The sequence below is a fragment of the Rhincodon typus genome, chromosome 1 (assembly GCF_021869965.1).
Source record: "Rhincodon typus isolate 14 chromosome 1, sRhiTyp1.1, whole genome shotgun sequence".
Lineage (NCBI taxonomy): Eukaryota > Metazoa > Chordata > Chondrichthyes > Orectolobiformes > Rhincodontidae > Rhincodon > Rhincodon typus.
Window position 1 is genome coordinate 7,023,327 of NC_063332.1, and position 20,720 is coordinate 7,044,046.

General features: G+C 43.6%; 1 protein-coding gene across 1 annotated transcript in view; it reads right to left on the reverse strand.

Annotated features, from left to right (window-relative positions):
- Positions 1-20,720, reverse strand: part of sema4f (sema domain, immunoglobulin domain (Ig), transmembrane domain (TM) and short cytoplasmic domain, (semaphorin) 4F) — a 103,849-nt gene that overhangs the window by 23,383 nt on the left and 59,746 nt on the right. Inside the window, exons 8-9 of the mRNA XM_048603712.1 lie at positions 12,189-12,333; positions 1,046-1,256 (exon numbers count right to left, since the gene is read on the reverse strand). Of these exons, the coding sequence (XP_048459669.1) occupies positions 1,046-1,256; positions 12,189-12,333 (356 nt within the window). The remainder of the gene's footprint in view (positions 1-1,045; positions 1,257-12,188; positions 12,334-20,720) is intronic.

A 20,720-nucleotide genomic window follows, 5' to 3' on the forward strand; every position in this document is an offset into this window, starting at 1 on the left:
GGCACTATTCCTGAAGACAATGACGACATAAAGATCAAAGCCAAAGGCTCTGCAATCTCCTCTCGAGCTTCCCAGAGAATCCTAGGATAAATCCCATCCGGCCAATGGGACTTATCTATTTTCACACCTTCCAGAATTGCTAACACCTCCTCCTTATGAACCTCAATCCCGTCTAGTCTAATAGACTGTATCTCAGTATTCTCCTCGACTACATTGTCTTTTTCCTGTGTGAATACTGACGAAAAATATTCATTTAGCACCTCTTCTATCTCTTCGGACTCCACGCACAACTTCTCACTACTGTCCTTGACCGGCCCCAATCTTACTGTAGTCATTCTTTTATTCCTGACATACCGATAGAAAGCGATAGAAAGATAGATCCCGTGACATTGCCACAATACCACCAAAACACGGGCAATGGGAATATTCCAATTTGGTCAACAACAATTGCAGGAGTTTTATATACAGTCAATGTACTCAAATATCAATAATTCCTGTTCGCCACTGTTACCCCTGATTCCTTGTCCCTGGATCATAACATGTCACATATCAATCCGAGCAAATACATACCATTTGTTCTAAACTTCTCTGCCATTCCGAAGTATACAGTTAAAATGGATTAAAAACAGGAAATATTGCCTAACAGAAGTGGCTAGCCTGGTATTACAGGTTGAGGCTTGTTGTCAGAACTGGAATGCATGCTTCCACTTTCTGATCCCCAATTTCTTGCTGATTTATAGAGAAGGGTATCAACTGGAAATTTTAATTACACTCAGAAGGAGCCTACAGATAGTCTATTCCAATGCTTTTAAGAAACTCAATAAAGGCAAGTTCCTCCTTTTTACAAAGTTTTGTTCCACCAGCGGACTGATGCATTAAAAGAAAATGCCTCCACCTCTCTTTGGGGAGGTGATTGGGAGAGGGTTCATACTTTTCTAAACCAAAGGAGACTCTAACAGACATTGCTCTCCCAGTGCACCTCAACCTTTCTGCCAGGAAGCAGTGAAGTCACAAATGTACAAGGAGGAGGGTAACGTTTCCTTACCTGTCCCCAAGTACAAAACCTCAGTCCCGGCATTCATTTTCTTGACAAGGATCTTGGAATATAGTGTGTCTCTCATGATGAGGAGGGGCCTCCTGCCTATTGGGTGGATGCAATCGGCCATCAGAAGGTGATCTCGGACAAACATCAGCACATTATCTGGCAGGTCCAAGGATGTGTTGTAGCCCTTCTCCTTCAACTGGCTAGTGATGCACTAAACAAAATTAAATGAAAAGGAAAAATTAATTTCAGTAGCACCGAGTTTCTGACCCTCAGCAACACCAGCACCTTTACATTTCTTTCCATGCGTTCCAGCCATATCAGGAAGGTGAGTGTTTCTTGCTCATCTGAAGGTGGCGATGGGCTGTTCTCTTGAACCACTGCAGTTCATGCGGTGAAAATACACCTATAGTACCTTTTGTTCTGTAACAGTTTGACATAGCTGATCATGTCTGACCATTTCAAAGGACAGTTAACCATTTTGATATTGGTCTGTAATCACATAGAACAGTACAGCACAGTACAGGCCCTTCGGCCCACAATGTTGTGCTGACCTATTATCCTACTAAGACCAAACTACCCTGCATACCCTACATTTTACTATCCTCCATGTGCCTATCCAAGAGTCGCTTAAGGTACCTGAAACACAGACATGTCAGACTGAGTAACAGCAGCAGATTTTTGCCCCTGAAGGAAGTTACTGAACAGGACAAGTTTTTATGACAGTGCAATAACTTTCTTATTATTAATAATGAGATTAAACTTTTGTTTGACTGACACCTCAAGTCCCAGATCATTCATTCAGACAAAAACCAAAAGAATTGCAGACGCTGTAAATCAGAAACAAAAGCAGAAATTGCTGGAGAAGGACAGCAGGTCTAGAAGCATGTACAGTGACTCTTCCTCCAAACCCTTAGAACTTCCTCAGTTTTGAGGAAGGGTCACTTGATCAGAAACGTTATCTTTGCTTTCTCTCCACAGATGCTGCCAGACCTGCTGAGCTGTTCCAGAAATTTCTGTTTTTGCTTCATTCATTCCAATGTCTGGATTATTAGTCCAGTATCATAACCACTATACCAATAACCAGTCAGGCTAGTTACTGTCATGCCAGATCTCTACTGACACTTGACCCATTCCCCTACCCCATCCCTATAATCCTGCATTTCCCATGATCAACCCACCTAGCCTGCACACTAGGGGCAATTTAGCATGGCCAATCCACCTAACCTGCACATCTTTGGACTGTGGGAGGAAAACAGAGCACCCGGAGGAAACCCACACAGACACGGGGAAAATGTACAAACTCCACACGGACAGTCGCCCGAGGGTGGTATGGAACCCAGGTCCCTGATGCTGTGAGGCAGCAGTGCTAACCACTGAGCCACCTTGCTGCCGTCAGGCATATGGATATAAGGCCTGTGCAGCAGAACTGGTTTTGAATGATTAGCACCTCAAAGCTGGACAGTTGGCCTGACAGAGGACATTGCTATTGGGCTGCCTTGCATGGATAGAACATAGAACAGTACAGCACAGTACAGGCCCGTCGGCCCACGATGTTGTGCTGAACTTTTACCCTAATCCTAAGGTCTATCCAACCTCCACCCCTACCTTATACCGTCATCTGTATGCCTATCTAATAGCTGCTTAAATGCCCCTAATGAGGCCGACTCCACTACCCTCTCCGGCAATGCATTCCACGCCCAGGCTACTCTGAGTAAAGAACCTACCTCTGATGTCTCCCCGATATCTACCTCCATTCACTTTAAAACTATGCCCCCTTGTAACAGCTACCTCCACCCTGGGAAAAAGTCTCTGGCTGTCTACTCTATCTATACCTCTGATCATTTTGTGCACCTCTATCAAGTCACCTCTCATCCTTCGTCGTTCTAAAGAGAAAAGCCCTAGCTCTCTCAACTTTTCCTCGTAAGACCTTCCCTCCATTCCAGGCAACATCTTGGTAAATCTCCTCTGCACCTTTTCCAACAATTCCACATCTTTCCTGTAATTAAGGATGAGGACAATCTTGTGAAGGTACCATTATGGTTATCCTGTCCTTTGAGGTACCTGCTGGAGATTGTTCCTTTCACCAAAGCATTTAGGAGAGCAGCATTACTGCTGCCAGGAAAAGCATGATTTTAGTTTAGCGTTTGAGATCCTGGCCCTTAAATACTCTTTTCCCTTGGCATCTGAAGGCTAAGCTAGTATATTGGAAGTGATTATGCATTGTGCGGTCTCCACGTGCTTAGTGTAGGCTCCAAGATGTGAGTCTCCAGGATCTTGCCACTGATCATAAATCATTCCATCCACCCTAGTCATAGAGCTTCAGGACGCAGATAACACTTGTGTACATGCTCATTTAGAAACTGAGCTCCAGATCATTATCAACTCCTTCTCCAAACTATATATCAAAAAAGGGCCCCTCACTAAAAACTCAGAAAACTAAGGCACTCTTCCCATTGGCCCAGAGGTGCACAGGGAGCTAGATGTTCTAGTGTATTTTTTTTTTTAATTTGTTCAAGGGATGTGGTCATCATTGGTTAGGCCAACATTTATTACCAAGTCCTAATTATCAGGGTGTACATAGAGTCAACTTTCAACGCTGTATGATTCTATGACTCTATACTGCTGTGGGTCTGGAATCTCATACAGGCTAGGCTAGGTAAGGATGACAAACTTGCTTCCACAAAGGGCATTTACCAGATGGTCCTTATGACAATTAACAGAACTTTGGAGTTCTGAATTACTAGCCCAGTGACATTATCACAGTTTCACTGCCTTCCTGTGAGTCACAAAATGTTATTTTGCAGGTACAGCCTGTAAACAGGAAGCCGAATGGGATAGCCTTTACCACGAGAGAAACTGAACATATAAGTTCACCTTCAATTATTTAGGTAAAACCACATGTCAAATATTGCATGCAGTCTTTTTCTCCTTATTGAAGGAAAGATAAAAGTGATTCAGAGGAGGTTTACCAGATTGATACGTGGAACGAGTGGGTTGTCCTATGAGGAAAAGTTGGGTAGAAGATTTGATAGAAGTTATGCTCCAGCTATACAAAAGCCTGGTTCGGCCACATCTGGAGTATTGTGTCCAGTTCTGGTCGCCTCATTACAGGAAAGATGTAGAGGCATTGGAAAAGGTGCAGAGGAGATTTACCAGGATGTTGCCTGGAATGGAGGGAAGGTCTTATGAGGAAAAGTTGAGAGAGCTAGGGCTTTTCTCTTTAGAATGACGAAGGATGAGAGGTGACTTGATAGAGGTGTACAAAATGATTAGAGGTATAGATAGAGTAGACAGCCAGAGACTTTTTCCTAGGGTGGAGGTAGCTATTACGAGGGGGGCATAGTTTTAAAGTGAGTGGAGGTAGATATAGGGGAGACGTCAGAGATAGGTTCTTTACTCAGAGCGTGGTCGGGGCGTGGAATGCATTGCCGGAGAGTGTAGTGGAGTCGGCCTCATTAGGGACATTTAAGCGGCTATTAGATAGGCATATGGATGATAGTATAAGGTTAGATAGACCATAAGTTTAGGGTAAAAGTTCGGCACAACATCGTGGGCCGAAGGGCCTGTACTGTGCTGTACTGTTCTATGTTCTATGTTCTAAGTTCATCAGGTCCTGAATGGTCTTATTAAGGTGGATATGGAAAAGATGATTACTCTTGTGGGTAAACCCAGGACTACGGGCAATATTTTAAAATTAGAGGTTACCCTTTTAGGACAGACTTTTTTTCTCTCTCAGAGAGTTTTGCAACCTCAGAAGGTGATGGAGATGGGTCAGTTGATAATTTTAAGGCAGTGGCAAGTAGATTCTTTTCAGGCAAGGAAATCAAAGGCTACTGGGGAGAGGTGGAAGTCTGAAACTCAAAACACAAACACATTAGCTATGACCATATTGAATGGCAGCAAGATTAAATGGCCGACTGGCCTATGTTTGTACATTCGTATGACTGTATCTCTACTGATGAAAATCCAGCACCCGTTGCCTTCCCCACCACCTTAGCACTAATGTTACTGATTATACTTTTAATGATGTTAATCCAATTTTCCCACAAGGTTTGCTTTCTGAACTTTTATAAATCGATGTCTAAATTAGTGACTCTATTCAATCCACCTCCAACTAACAATGTTTTCAGCTGCCTAAATGAAACAAATAGAAACCATTGAGCCAATGAACTCAACGGGTATTAATCTTGACCGCAAATCTTTGTAACAGTTTGTTTTTGTAAGGCTTTGTTCCTTAATATTCCACGACTCTGATGTAACTTCCAATAACATTATTGTCATTTGATGCTTTTACTGTTAGCAGGAAGGTTTACATCTTGTCTAACCACATCCCCAGGAAAAGCTTTTCTTTCAGCCTACTCTCTTGTACAAATACAGAACTTTACAGCATGGAAAAAGGCCCTTTGCAAATTGTATTGGCACAAATCAATAAGCACCCATCTACTCTAGTCCCATCTGATAGTACTTGGTCCATTGCCTTGTAAGTTATGGCACTTCAAGTGTTCATCTAAATACTTCTTAGATATTTGCACCTCTAACACCCTTTTGGGGGAGTGAGTTCCAGATAACTACCACAATTGAAGTGAAGAATTCTTTTCTTAAATGTCCTCTAAACCTCCAGCCCCTTTCCTTAAACCAAAGCCCCTGGTTAGTGATCCCTCTACTCAAGGAAATAGTTCTCTCTATCTACACCCCTCAGAATTTTGTACACCTCAATCAGAACCTCCCTCAGCCTTCCCTGTTTGAAAGCAAACAATCTCAGCCTGTTTAGTTTCTCTCCACAGCTGAATTGCTACAGCCCTGGCAACATCCCAATGAATCTCTTCTGCAACCTTTCTAATGTAGTTATATCCTTTCAATTGTGTGTGACTAGAAGTGCACACAGGACTGCAGCTGGGGCCTAACTGACAATATACATAGCTTCAATATACCTCCCTTGCTCTTGTATTCAATGCTTCTGTTAATAAAAGCCGGTATTCTATATGGCTCCTTAACCACTTTCAGTACCAGTCAGAGAGTCACAGTGTTATACAACAAGGAAACAGACCTGTTGGTCCAACCAGTCCATGCCAACCATGCTCCCAGACTAAAATAGTCCCACCTGCCTGCTCCTGGCCCATATCCCTCCAAACCTTTCCTATTCATATATCCATGCAAATGTCTTCTAAACGTTGTTGTTGTACTCGCATCCACCACTTCATCAGGAAGTTCATTCCACACGTGAACCTGTGTACAAAATTTGCTCTTGTCTTTTTTAAATCTTTCTCCTCTCACCTTAAAATATGCCTCCAAGTCTTAAAATCCCCCATCCTAGGGAAAAGACATCTACCATCAACTCTATCTATATGCCTCATTGTTTTATAAACCTCTATAAGGTTACCTCTCAAGCTCCTACACTCCAATGAAAGAAGTCCCAGCCTATCCAGACTTTCTTTATAACTCAAACCTTCCATACCCAGCAACATCCTGGTAAATCTCTTCTGAACCCTCTTTAGCTTAATAATATCCTTCCTATAATAGGGCAACCAGACCCAGACACAGTATTCCAGAAGAGGCCTCACCAATGTCCTGTATAACCTTAACATGCTGTCCCAACTCCGATACTCAAAAGCCTAAGCAATGAAGACAAGTGTGCCAAACGCCTTTTGATCCACCCTGTCTATATGTGACACAAACTTCAAAGAATTCTGTACCTGAACTCTTAAGTCCTTCTATTTGCAATACCTCACATTTACTCAGATTGAACTCCACCTGCCATTTTTCAGCCCACTGACCCATTTGATCAAGATCCCTTTGTAACCTTAGAAAACCTTCTTCACTGTCTACTATGCCATAAATGTTGGTGTTGTCTGCAAACTTACTAACCATGCCTTCAATATTCTCATCCAAATCATTTATATAAGTGACAAACAAAAGAGGACCCAGCACCAATCCCTTGGAGCACCATTTGTAACAGGCCTCCAGTCTGAAATGCAACCCTCTACCGCAGCTCTCTGTCCTCTGCCGTTAATTATGTATCCAATTGGCAAGCTCACCCTGAATCTCGTGTGACCTAACTTTACTAATTAGACTACCGTGCGGAACCTTGTCAAAGACTTTACTAACAACGTTCACTGCGCTGCCATCACAAATCTTTTTGGTAACTTCCTCAAAAAATTCAATCCAGTTTGTGAGACACAATTTTCCTCGCACAAAACCATGCTGTCTATCCCTAATCAATTTTTGCCTCTCTAAATGTCCATAAATCCTATCTTTCTGAATCATCTCCAACAATTTACCCACAACCAAAGTCACATTCACAGTCTATAGTTCCTCAGTTTCTCCTTATAGCCCTTCTTAAACAAAGGCACAACAAGGACTGGCAGCTGAATGTCCTAGGATTTAAATGTTTCAGGTGTAATAGGAGGGGACGTAAAAGGGGTGCAGGAATTGCGTTACTGGTAAAGGAGTATGTTATACCTGTACTGAGGGAGGATACATCAGAGGACTCTTGTAGCAAGGCAGTATGAGTACAACGCTGGATGTATACTACAGGCCTCTCAACAGCCAGCAGGAGATAGAGGAGAGAATATGTAGACAAATTTTGGAAAAATGTAAAACCAGCAGGGTTGTTGTCGTGGGTGATTTTAACTTCCCCTGTATTGACCGAGACTCACTACGTGCGAGGGGCTTGGATAGGGCAAAATTTGTAAGGACCATTCAGGAGGGTTTCTTGACACAGTATGCGAACAGTCCAACCAGGGATCTGGTTTTGGGAAATTAGCCCGGCCAGGTGAGTAAAGTTTCAACGGGGGAGCATTTCGGGAGTAGCGACCATAATACCACAAGTTTTAAGATACTCATAGGGATAACATCATTCCTCAGGTGAAGGTGTTAAACTGGGGGAAGGCGAACCACAACAACATTAGGCAGGAACTGGAGAATTTTGTTTGGAGGCGGTTGTTTGAGGGTAAATCTACATTGGACATGTGGGAGTATTTCAAATGACAGCTGATAAAAACTCAGGAGCGGCACATTCCTGCAGGAATGGAGGATGAGTATGGCAAGTAATGTGAAGCTTGGGTGACCAGGGATGTTATGACCTTGGTCAGAAAGAGAAAGGAAGCATATGTAGGGTCTAGGACGGTGGGAACTGATGAAGCCCTTGAAGTATATAAGGAAAGTAGGAAAGAACTTAAACAAGGAATTAGAAGGGCTAAAAGGGGTCATGAAAAATTGTTAGCAAACAGGATTAGGGAGAATCCCAAGGCTTTTTATACATATATAAAAAGCAAGAGGGTAGCCAGGGAAAGGGTTGGCCCACTCAAGGACAAAGGGGGGAATCTATGTGTGAAGCCAGAAGAGGTAGGTGAGGTCCTAAATGAATACCTTCTGTTGGTATTCACCAAAGAGAAGGAATTAGTGGAGGATGATCTCAGGGAAGGGAATGTCAAGTTTCTAAGCCAAGTTGCTATTAAAAAGGAAGCGGTGTTGTGCATTTTAAGAAGTATTAAGGTGATAAGTCCTTGGGTCCTGATGGGATCTATCCCAAATATTGAGGGAGGCAAAAGAATAAATTGCTGGAGCATTAACAGACATCTTTGTATCCTCACTGGCCACAGGTGAGGTCCCAGAGGGTCTGGAGAATAGCCAATGTTGTCTCATTGTTGTCGGGTGACCTGAGCGAAGTTTATAAGATTGCGAATTGCTTGGATAGAGTGGAAAGTATGAGGCTTTTTTTCCCAGGGTGAAGAGGTCAATTACTAGGGAGAACAGGTTCAAGGTGTGGGAGGTGGTGAGGGGTGAGTTTAAGGGAGATGTCGAGGCAAATTTTTCACACAAAAGATGGTGAGTGCCTGCAACACGTTTCCAGAGGAGGTGGTGGAAACAGACACAATAGCTGCATTCAGGAAGCACCTGGACAAATAAATGAATAGGAAGGGGATAGAGGGATATGGATCCTGTAATTGAAGTCAGTTTTGGTAATAGAAGGGCAAAACATGTCGGCACAGGCTTGGAGGGCCGAAGGGCCTGTTCCTGAGACATATCATTCTTTGTATTAGCTACCATCCAGTCATCACCCCTTACCCATTGTTATCGATGATCCAACTATTTCTGCAAGGGACCTTGCAATTTCCTCCCTTACTTCCCACAGCGTTCTTGCTTTCAGGGTGTATGGACATGCACACCAAATTCCCTTTGATCCTCTGTATTGTACACAAAGGTGTATAGCCTGTTGACTTGTTAGTCTTCCCAAAAATGCATCACCTCACACTTCTCAGAGTTTAATATCATTTGCTACTGTTCTGCCCATCTGACCATCCTGTAGTCTACGGCTTCCCGTTTCTCTATTTCAAATCTATAACTAGTGGAATGTCACAGGAATTAGTGCAGAGGCCACAATTATTCGCAATATATACTAATGACTTGGACAAACAAAGTAATGCACCACTTCCAAGTTTGTGGATGACACAGAAACAGGTGAAAAGGCAAGTAGTGAGGATGACTCAAAGGGTCTGAAAAGGAATACAAGTTGAGTGAGTGACAAAAGCCTTGGTAGATAGCATATAAATGGGAAGAGAGTGCAGAATGCTGCACAACAGAGGGATTTGGAAGTCTTGTGCATGAATTACAAAACGCTAGCATCCATTTTCAACAGGTAATAGAGACGGTAGATGGACTGTTAGCTTTTATTTCAAAGAAAATGGTGTATAAAAATAGGGAGGACTTGCCATAATCATACAAGGTACTATGTCAGACCACACCCAAAATATTGTTTTGGTCGCCTTATTTAAGGAGAGCTATACTGGCACTGGAAGCATTCCAAAGAAGGTTCACCGTACTGATTTTGAGCATGGAGGGATTTTCTTATGCAGTTAGGTTGAGTAGATTGTGTTTGCACTCATTGGAGTTTTAAAGAATGACAGGAGACCTTACTGAAACATGTCAGATTCTTGGGGGGTTTAACAAGGTAATTGAGGGGAGATTGTTTCCCCTTGTAGGAGAGTCTAGAACCAGAGGGTAAAATAAGGGGTTTCCCATTTATGACCAATTTCTACTTTCAGAAGATACTGAATTTCTGGAATTGGAATCATAGAATGATACAATACAAAACAATGCCATTCGGCCAGTGTGTCATTACATGTATTCAAGACTGAGACAGACAAATTTATAATTAGTAAGGGAATCATGAGTTATGGGGATAAGCAAGGAAAGTTAAATTGAGAATTATCAAATCAACCATGATTACACTGAATGGTAGAATAGACTTGATGTGCCAAATCATCTGCTTTTGCTTCAAGGTCTTATGGCCTTAACTGGGAACCTTCTAAGATATCATCTCTCCTTATTTCAGTACTTTCTAAACTGTCAACCCTCCTTATTTCAGTTAGCACTCTTTGATCAATATTACAACATCACCTCCTAATATACAGTCTTCCTATCTCACCTGAAGATTCTATATCCTGGAATATTGAGCTGTCAGTCTTGCCCCTCCCTCAACTAAGTCTCCACGATAGCAATGATCTCACACCCCATTGTATTAATCAGCACCCTCGACTCATCTGCTTTACTTGCAAGGCATTAAGATGAATCCTTTCCAGCCTTGCCACAGTTCCTCGTGCCTAAATTTGATGATATAATGCTCTATCTTCCAGAGTGACTTGTGGCTCCCTATTATTCACTCTGTCCCTTTGCAAAATTAGTCTAAACTCCCACCAACAGTACTAGCAAACACCCAGGAAGGACGTTTGTCCTATTGTACTGAAGGTTTCTGTTGCTGAGATGGAGTTCCATGTGTGTTCTTTGGGATTTTGAAAGTCTGCACCCTTCACGACTCTACACAAGAATCAGCAGGCTATTCAACTTGGAGGGAGATCCAATCATTTGCCCTTCCAGCAGCAGTCATAACACATTATCAATCCTTGGATCCCTGTCCTGAGTGCCTTAGGAACACAGAAAACAGGAGCTGGAGTAAGCCATTCAGCCCTATGATCCTGCTCTGTCATTCACTGAACACCCAAATTATTAACCTGTCCCCACTTCAGCACTCCCCCATACTTCTCCTATATCCTTTGATCCCTTTAGTGCTACATCTGACTGCTTCTTGAAAACATTCAATGTTTTAGCCTCAAAAACAGAAGTTGCTGGAAAAGCTTGGCAGGTCTGAGGAACAGTCACTGGACCTGAAACATTAACTCTGACTTTTCTTCACAGATGCTGCCAGACCTGTTGAGCTTTTCTTGCAACTTCTGTTTTTGTTCTTGATTTACAGCATCCGCAGTTCTTTCGGTCAATGTTTTCACCTCGACTGCTTTCTGTGGTGAGATATCCACGGGCTCACCACTCTCTAAGTGAAGAAATTTCTCCTCATCTCAGTCCTAAAAGATCTGTCCTGTATCATTAATAATGTGACATCTGATTCTAAACTCCGCGGTCATTGGGAACATCCTTCCTGCTCCTTTCCTCTAGATGTTGCCTGGCTTGCTGTGTTCTTCCAGCCTCCTGTTTGTCAAGCTTGGATACCAGCATCTGCAGTTTTTTGGCCTCTAACCTACATAATTGCAGCAAAACATCCCAGTTCTTGTACTCAAATCCTCTCACTACACTTACTGCCGCACCTGTGCATCACCTTCAGTGACAGGTAAATGAGGACACCCAGGTCTCGCTGCACAATCACCTCTCTCAAATTTATAGACATTCAAATCAGCCTTTGTGTTCATGCCAGTGAAGTGGATCACCTCAGAATTATTCACATCATACTGCATCTGTCATGCATTTACCCATTCACTCAGTTTGTTCAAATCACACTGAAGTATCTCTGCATCCTCTTCACCTCCCATCTAGCTTCGCATCATCTGCAAATCTGGAGATATTACATTTAGTTCTCTCATCCAAACCAATAATATATATTGTGAAGAGCTGGGGTCCTAGATCAGATCCCTACGGTACCCCTCTGGTCACTGCCTTTATTCCTACTCTTTGTTTACTGTCTGCCAAACAGTTTTCTATCCATCTCAATACACTACCCTTAATTCCAGGTGCTTTAGTTCCCACTTCAGATCTAACATTTGAGACACTGCGTCTAGCTGTTTTCTTTATTTTAAAGTAAATCCTTTCATTGCAATGGGCAGAAATCACTTGCTACAATTGATACCCCACTTACTGTGCCAGGACGGGGATCTGGGATTTCACCACGGTAAATGCCCCATTTGTCGGACTCTCTTTTGTACTCCATATATTGCCCATCGAAAGCTTTCTGCACGTCTGTGATGTCGTAAGCACACACTGCAGAAACATCTTGGTTGTCCCTAGAGACGGGGACAGACAGAAGAACCATTAATAAGTTTTGAAGTTGTTCTGCAGCTTTTATTCTGTAAATAACTTGATTACAATGTGGGAAAAAAAAACCTCCCCTTACAGGTTGCACTATTTGCCCAAATAAAAACAAAAACACCATCCATCCCAGGTCAAGGAGATCAATCAATAACCATGTCAAAGGCACATAAGATTTTCTTCTCTTTCATTGCCTGGTGGGTGTTGCTGGCTGGGCCAGCGTTTATTGCCCATCGCTAGCTGCCCTTGAGAAGGTGCTGATGAGCTGCCTTCCTGAGTGCTGCAATCCACCGGCTACATTCCACAATGCTATTAGGGAGGGAATTCCAGGATCTTATTCCAGCAACACTTAAAGAATAGCAATACATTTCCAAGTCAGGATGGTGAGGGGCTTGGAGAGGAGCGTGCAGGGGTGGTGTTCCTGTGTATCTGCTGCCCTTGTCCTTCAAGATAGAAGTGGTCATGGGGTTTGGAAGGTGCTGTCTGAGGACCATTCGTGAATTTCTGCAGGGCATCTTGTAGATAGTACACACTGCTGCGACTGAGCGTCGGTGGTGGGACTGAACACTGAAGGTGGACTTCTCCCTGTAGTTACTAACTGAATGGCTTTTCCATTAATTAGACAGGAATCTTGTCTCTATATCAATTAAGGGAGTAGCACACAGAAGCACACACATTGAGGTTCAGCACACAGAAGCAGTTTCCCACCAGAAGTGTTTCCCACCACTCCAACTCAAACATTTACCCCCAAGCCTTTAGACAACACCTTTCATACCCACAACTATTTCTACCTGAAAGGGTGAGGGCAGCAAAAACAGGGGATCACCACTACCTGCAAGGTCCGTCTCCAAGCCACTCACTAATTTGGCCTGGAAGTGTATCGTCATTCCTTCACTGTCGCTGGGTCAAAATCCTGGAACTCCTCTACAGCATTGTGGCTTTACCTACACCGAATGGACTGCAGCGGTGATGGAACATGCAGCCAGAGGAGGTGGTGGAAACAAACACCATAGCAGCATTCAGGACGAATACTTGGATTTTCGAATAGGAAGGGAATAGAGGGATATGGATCCTGTAAGTGAAGACAGTTTTAGTATGGAAGGGCTAACTGTGTCAGTGCAGGCTTGGAGGGCTGAAGGGCCTGTTCATGTGCTGTACTGATCTTTGTACTTTGCAGTGGTTCAGGAAGGCAGTTCACCACCACCTTCTCAAGGGTAAGTAGGAATGGCCGATAAATATTGGTCCAGTCAGCAAATTCCACATCCCATGAGTGATTACTAAAAAAGGCTAGGGTGGAGGATTTAGTTGGGAGTAGATTGGGTAGTTGTGAAGTAAACTGGGCCTGTACCCATTGGAATATAGAAAAACGAACCTTATTGAAACATACAAGACTCTTAGGGGACTTGACAGATGCAGAGTTATTGTTTCCCCTTGAGGAAAAATATCAGACCAGAAGTGTAATCTCAAGAATGAGGGATCAAGAGTCAAGAATCACATTTAAACAGAGATGAGGAGGAATTTATTCTCTGAGCGATGTAAATCTGTGGAATTCTTTACTGCAGAGGGCTGTTTTGGTTTGGATCATTAAGTATATTCAAAGCTGAGATAGATTCTTAATGGTTATGGGGAAAAGGTAGAGAAAGTGGAGTTAAGGATTATCAGATTGGTCATGATCTCATTAAATGTTGGAGCAGACTTGATGGGCTGAATGGCTGACTTCTGCTTCTACATTTTATGGTCTTACAGACAAGCAGGACAGCAGACCACTATGCTAAAGGTTCATTGCCAATGAGCTGAGGCAGGAAACCATCCAGGAAAACAACAGCGAGCCAGATCTCCATATATAATCATACACAGACTGGTTTGCTAGCGCTTTTCAATTTGAACTGGGCACACAAAAAAAAATTGCCAAGGGTGCAGCATTTTAAATGTCCATTTGGTAAATAAATCTAATGTAAATCTGATTTTAAGCTATTGTTTTCAAATGAATGCTGTAAGTCACAAGTTAGACACTAGTGAGGAAGATCACTGGAGCCAACATAGCTCCTCCAATGAAAAAAATCCTCGAATTCTCCCCTCAATATATCCAGTCTCTTACATCATTGCAAGATCTTAGCAGCGATATAAAACAAAAATGACAGAAATTCTCAGCAAGATTGGCAGCATGCCAGATAAACACTTAATGTTTCAAGTCTCCAACTTTTAGGGAGGCAATGACAAAGATAGACAATAAGATGACACATTCACATGTCTCATGACACCATTGCATACTGTGCCTACTCATAACACTCAGGTACTTCACAAGATCACTGAACCTTTCTCAGAATTCAGTCACAGCATGTTACAGTGTGGAAGGAGGCCATTCAGCCCCTCATTTCTGCACCAGCTCCCCAAATTAGCATCATGACTAATTTTTATTCTCCCACCCTTTCCCCAAAACAATTTAAATAGAAATAATGTGCAAGTTATCCAATGCCCTCTTGAATGCCTTGAAGCTGTCTGCAAAGTGCATGCCCAACTCAAACTACTCACTGAGTGAAAATGTATTTTCTTAGCTCCATTTTTTTTTTGCAGCAGGAGCAGTGAGAGCAAGGACCAGGGGGCTGCCGGGAGGTAAGTTCTTCATTTCGGCAGCGGAGCTGAGTGGAAGCGGTCGAATTGTGCTCTCGGAACGTGAGTGAACTGATATATTTGGGCAGTGGCTTGGATTAGTACCTGGGAGTATGATGTTATTGCTATTACTGAGACTTGGTTGAGGGAAGGGCAAGATTGGCAACTAAATATCCTAGGATATAGATGCTTCAGGCGGGATAGAGAGGGAGGTAAAAGGGGTGGAGGAGTTGCATTACTGATCAAAGAGGATATCACAGCTGTGCTGAAGGAGGGCATTATGGAGGACTTGAGCAGTGAGGCAATATGGGCAGAGCTCAGAAATAGGAAGGGTGTGGTAACAATGTTGGGGCTGTACTACAGGCCTCCCAACAGCGAGCGTGAGATAGAGGCACAAATATGTAGACAGATTATGGAAAGATGTAGGAGCAACAGGGTGGTGGTGATGGGAGATTTTAATTTTCCCAACATTGACTGGGATTCACTTAGCGTTAGGGATTTAGATAGAGCGGAATTTGTAAGGAGCATCCAGGAGGCTTTTCTAGAGCTGTAAGTAAATAGTCCAACTCGGGAAGGGGCCATACTGGACCTGGTTTTGGGGAATGAGCCCGGCCAGGTGGTTGAAGTTTCAGTAGGGGATTACTTTGGGAATAGTGATCACAATTCCGTAAGTTTTAGAATACTGATGGACAAAGACGAGAGTGGTCCTAAAGGAAGAGTGCTGAATTGGGGGAAGGCCAACTATAGCAAAATTCTGCAGGAGCTGGGGAATGTGGATTGGGAGCAGCTGTTTGAGGGTAAATCCACATTTGATATGTGGGAGGCTTTTAAAGAGAAGTTGATTAGTGTGCAGGACAGACACGTACCTGTGAAAATGAGGGATAAAAAGGGCAAGATTAGGGAACCATGGATGACAGGTGAAATTGTGAGACTAGCAAAGAGGAAAAAGGAAGCATACATAAGGTCTAGACGATTGAAAACAGACGAAGCTTTGGAAGAATATCGGGAAAGTAGGACCAATCTGAAATGAGGAATTAAGAGGTCTAAAAGGGGTCATTAGAACATAAGAACGAGGAGCAGGAGTAGGCCATCTGGCCCCTCGAGCCTGCTCCGCCACTTAATAAGATCGTGGCTGATCTTTTTGAGACTCAGCTTCACTTACCCGCCCGCTCATCATAACCCTTAATTCCTTTACTGTTCAAAAATTTATCTAGCCTTGCCTTAAAAACATTCAGTGAGGTAGCTTCAACCACTTCACTGGGCAGGGAATTCCACAGATTCACAACCCTTTGGGTGACGAATTTCCTCCTGACCTCAGTCCTACATCTGCTTCCCTTTATTTTGAGGCTATGCTCCCTAGCCGTAGTTTTACCTGCGAGTGGAAACAACCTCCCTGCCTCCACCTTATCTATTCCCTTCATAATCTTATATGTTTCTATAAGCTCTCCCCTCATTCTTCTGAATTCCAATGAGTATAATCCCAGTATACTCAGTCTCTCCTTATAATCCAACCCTCTCAACTCTGGAATCAACCGAGTGACTCTCCTCTGCACCCCCTCCAGTGCTAGTATATCTCTTCTCAAGTAAGGAGACCAAAACTGCACACAGTACTCCAGGTGTGGCCTCACCAGGACCCTATACAGCTGCAGCATAGCCTCCCTGTTTTTAAACTCCATCCCTCTAGCAATGACAGACAAAATTCCATTTGCCTTTTTAATTACCTGCTGCACCTGCAATCCTACTTTTAGCGATTCATGCACAAGGACACCCAAGTCCCTCTGCACAGCAGCATGCTGCAATTTTTTACCATTTAAAACATAGTCCATTTTGCTGTTATTTCTACCAAAATGGATGACCTCACACTTATCAACATTGTACTCCATCTGCCAGACCTTTGTCCACTCACTTAGACTATCTATATCCCACTGTAGACTTTCAGTGTCTTCTGCACACTTTGCTGTACCACTCACCTTAGTGTCATCTGCAAATTTTGACACACCACACTTAGTCCCCAACTCCAAATCATCTATGTAAATTGTAAGCAATTGCGGTCCCAACACTGATCCCTGAGGCACACGACTAGCCACTGACCGCCAACCAGAAAAACACCCATTTACCCCTACTCTTTGCTTTCTACTGGTCAGCCAATCCTCTATCCATGCCAATACATTACCTGTAATACCGTGCAATTTTATCTTACGTAGCAGCCTTTGGTGTGGCACCTTGTCAAATGCCTTCTGGAAATCCAGATACACCACATCCACAGGCTCCCCATTGTCCACCATGCAAGTAATGTCCTCAAAGAATTCCACCAAATTAGTTAAACATGACCTACCCTTCATGAACCAATGCTGGGTGTTCCCAATGGGACAATTTATATCCAGATGTCTTGCTATTTCTTCCTTAATGATAGATTCAAGCATTTTTCCCACTACCGAAGTTAAGCTAACTGGCCTATAGTTACCTGCTTTTTGTCTACTTCCTTTTTTAAACAGTGGCGTCACATTGGCTGTTTTCCAATCTGTGGGAACCACCCCAGGGTCCAGTGAATTTTGGTAAATAATTACTAGTGCATTTGCTATTTCCCCCATCACCTCTTTTAGTACCCTGGGATGCATTTCATCAGGGCCAGGAGACTTGTCTACCTTTGGCCCCATTAGCTTGCCCAGCACTGCCTCCTTAGTGATAATGGTAGTTTCTAGGTCCTCACCTGCTATAACCTTCTTGTCATGTTACAGTTGTATAGGACTTTGCTTCGACCACATTTGGAATACTGAGTACAGTTCTGGTCGCCACATCACCAAAAGGATGTGGATGCTTTGGAGAGGGTGCACAGGAGGTTCATCAGGATGTTGCCTGGTATAGAGGGCGCTAGCTATGAAGACAGGTTGAGTAGATTAGGATTATTTACATTAGAAAGACGGAGGTTGAGGCGGGACCTGATTGAGGTCTACAAAATCATGAGAGGTTTAGACAGGGTGGATAGCAAGAAGCTTTTTCCCAGAGTGGGGGACTCAGTTACTAGGGGTCACAATTTCAAGGTGAGAGGGGAAAAGTTTAAGGGAGATGTGCGTGGAAAGTTCTTTACGCGGAGGGTGGTGGGTGCCTGGAACGCTTTGCCAGCGGAGGTGGTAGAGACAGGCACGACAGCATCATTTAAGATATATCTAGACAGATACATGAATGAGCAGGTAGCAGAGGGATACAGATCCTTGCAATATAGGCGACAGGTTTAGATAGAGGATCTGGATCGGCGCAGGCTTGGAGGGCCGAAGGGCCTGTTCCTGTGATGTAATTTTCTTTGTTCTTTGTTCTATTGCATTTCTACCTTTTGCAGATTGCTTTAAATCAGTAAACAGTGTGCAGGTATATAGCAGGTTTTTAAGCCAGGAATGTAAAAAGAGGACCAGATTTATATTTCAGATTGTTGACCTCAAATGATTGCAACCTAAAACACTGACTATTTCTTTCTCCCGAATGCTGCCTAATCTGCTCAGAATTTCCAGCAATTTCTGTCTTTATTTCAGATTTCAATATCTGCTGTATGTTACTTTAGTATGAAAAGGAAGGAAGGAAGGAAAGAAAACCCAGGAAGGTCTCTGATAAGGCAAGAGGCAAGAATGATTAAATGATGAGTAAAGATGATAGTGAAGGCAAAAGGGATCATAAAGGGACAAGAAAAGGAACAAAGATTGTGTCGAAAGGAGTTGAAACTGGAAAATCAGAAACAACAACATATCAGAATTGGCCTGCTGCCTAATTCTTTGCTCCAATTACACGCTGTCCTTTTTCTCCCCCTCGACCTCCTACATAATCCCAAGGAGAAGATCTCAACCTTCAAATACACACTTAACTACTTTTCTAACTCAATATCAAGTTCAATAACTTTGGTGGAAGCTGCGAAAGATTCTGTTTTCACATTCACAACTTGCCTAAAAGCATCTTTTTTTTTAAAAACTTGGCCCATTACCACATGGGTGGTTTAAAAACTCTTGCATCTGAGGACTCCCATTTCTGAGAAAAGATCACCAACAAAACTGAAACATTAGCTCTGTCTTTCTCTCTCCACAGATGCAATCAGACATGCAGGTTTCTCTATACTTACTTTAGATATTTTTGGTCAGGTCTTAGCATTACTTTGAAGCAAATAATTAGCACGCACTTTGCGCTTAGATTGACAGTTTGCATTTTAAGTTGCTGGTCTGGACTCCGTCAATAGGATCTTACAGCAAAAGAAGAAGCAATTCAGCTAGCAAATCTGTGCCAGTTCTCTGAAAGTGGGGAGGTGTGGCCCAGTGGTATTATCACTAGACTATTAATCCAGACACCCAGGTAATGAGTTGGGAACCCAGGTTTGAATCCCACTGAAATAACAGCACAGAGGCCGGTGTCCTGTCACAAGTCACCCTTTATTTATTAGCGCACAGTGGACAGCTAGCTCGGAGTCATTCCTCAACCGAGGAGATTCTAATTGTCTGGTTGCCCAGCCAGGGCTTTCCCTGGGCTTGTTAACCTGGGCCAATCAAGAACCTTGCAGTTAACCAGGTCAACCTGGCTCCAATCACTACATCCCCGAACACCCCACCCCCAACCCCGACCTCCCCCCAAATCCAGGGGGATGTAGGCCCGGTCTCTCGCTCGTAGCTTTTGCTGTGAGGCTTCCGCTCCAGGTCTGGTTCCTCTGACTCAGACACAGGCAACGTTCAGCCTGTGGCCCGTCTCTTCGGTCCAGAGGGTCTCGGAAAAGTCTCCTCCTCATCTTCTGGTGGTAACGGTATCGAGGCTGCATCCATGTCTTACTCGGAGTCTTCCTCGACACCAGACGGAGGGGCAGTAGTTGCGGTTCCTGCCAGGCCTTCTGGCTGTTCTGAGGGGCCGGGTATGTTTTGCTCCTGCCCCATCTGTGAGCTCACGGCTTTCAGGCAATCCACGTGTTTGTTCTGGACTGTACTACCGACTCAAATTTTGTTAAGTCACGGGACCTGACCTCACGTCCACCTCACCTGGTACCCACACAGGGCCATTTCCATGGTTCCAACACCGAACCCTATCCCACGAATTAAACTGTCTCTCTCTCACTTAGAGAGGCATTTGGCCAGCATCAGCGTTCCTGCTGTTGTTTCACTCTCCTCCATTTCCACCGCGCCCCCCCAGAACTGGGAATATCAGGTTTAACCTAGCGCGGAGTCTTCCCCCCCCACCAGCAACTCTGCTGGAGCTATCCCTGTTGTTGTGTGTGGGGTGGTCCTATAAATTGAACAGGGACCTGAACAGTTAGGTCTCAATTGACACTGTAGGTTGCTTCTTTAAGTCTGCCTTCGACGTTTGGACTGCTCTTTCTGCTAGACTGTTGGATGATGTATGGTATTAAGCTGTCCTTCTGTGCCAAATGCCATTGGACTTTTGGAAATGTTCAAATTCCCTGCTGTAAATGATGTCCCATTGTCCGTGACCAATACTTCTGGGAGTCCGTGCATCGTGAACGATGCTCGCAGCTTCTTGATCATCATCCCGAATTTGCCCAACAAACTTTAAGCACGTCCAACCACTCTGAATGGGCATCAACAACGACCAGGAACATTGAGCCCATGAAAGGACCAGCACAGTTGACATGCAACCAAGTCCATGATTTACCTAGCCATTCCCATAAATATGGGGGTGCTGCTGGTGGCAATTTTTGTCCTTGTTGGTGCTCTGGGCATTGCCCCACCAACAAAGCTCTGTCTGCATCCAACCCTGGCTACCAAACATA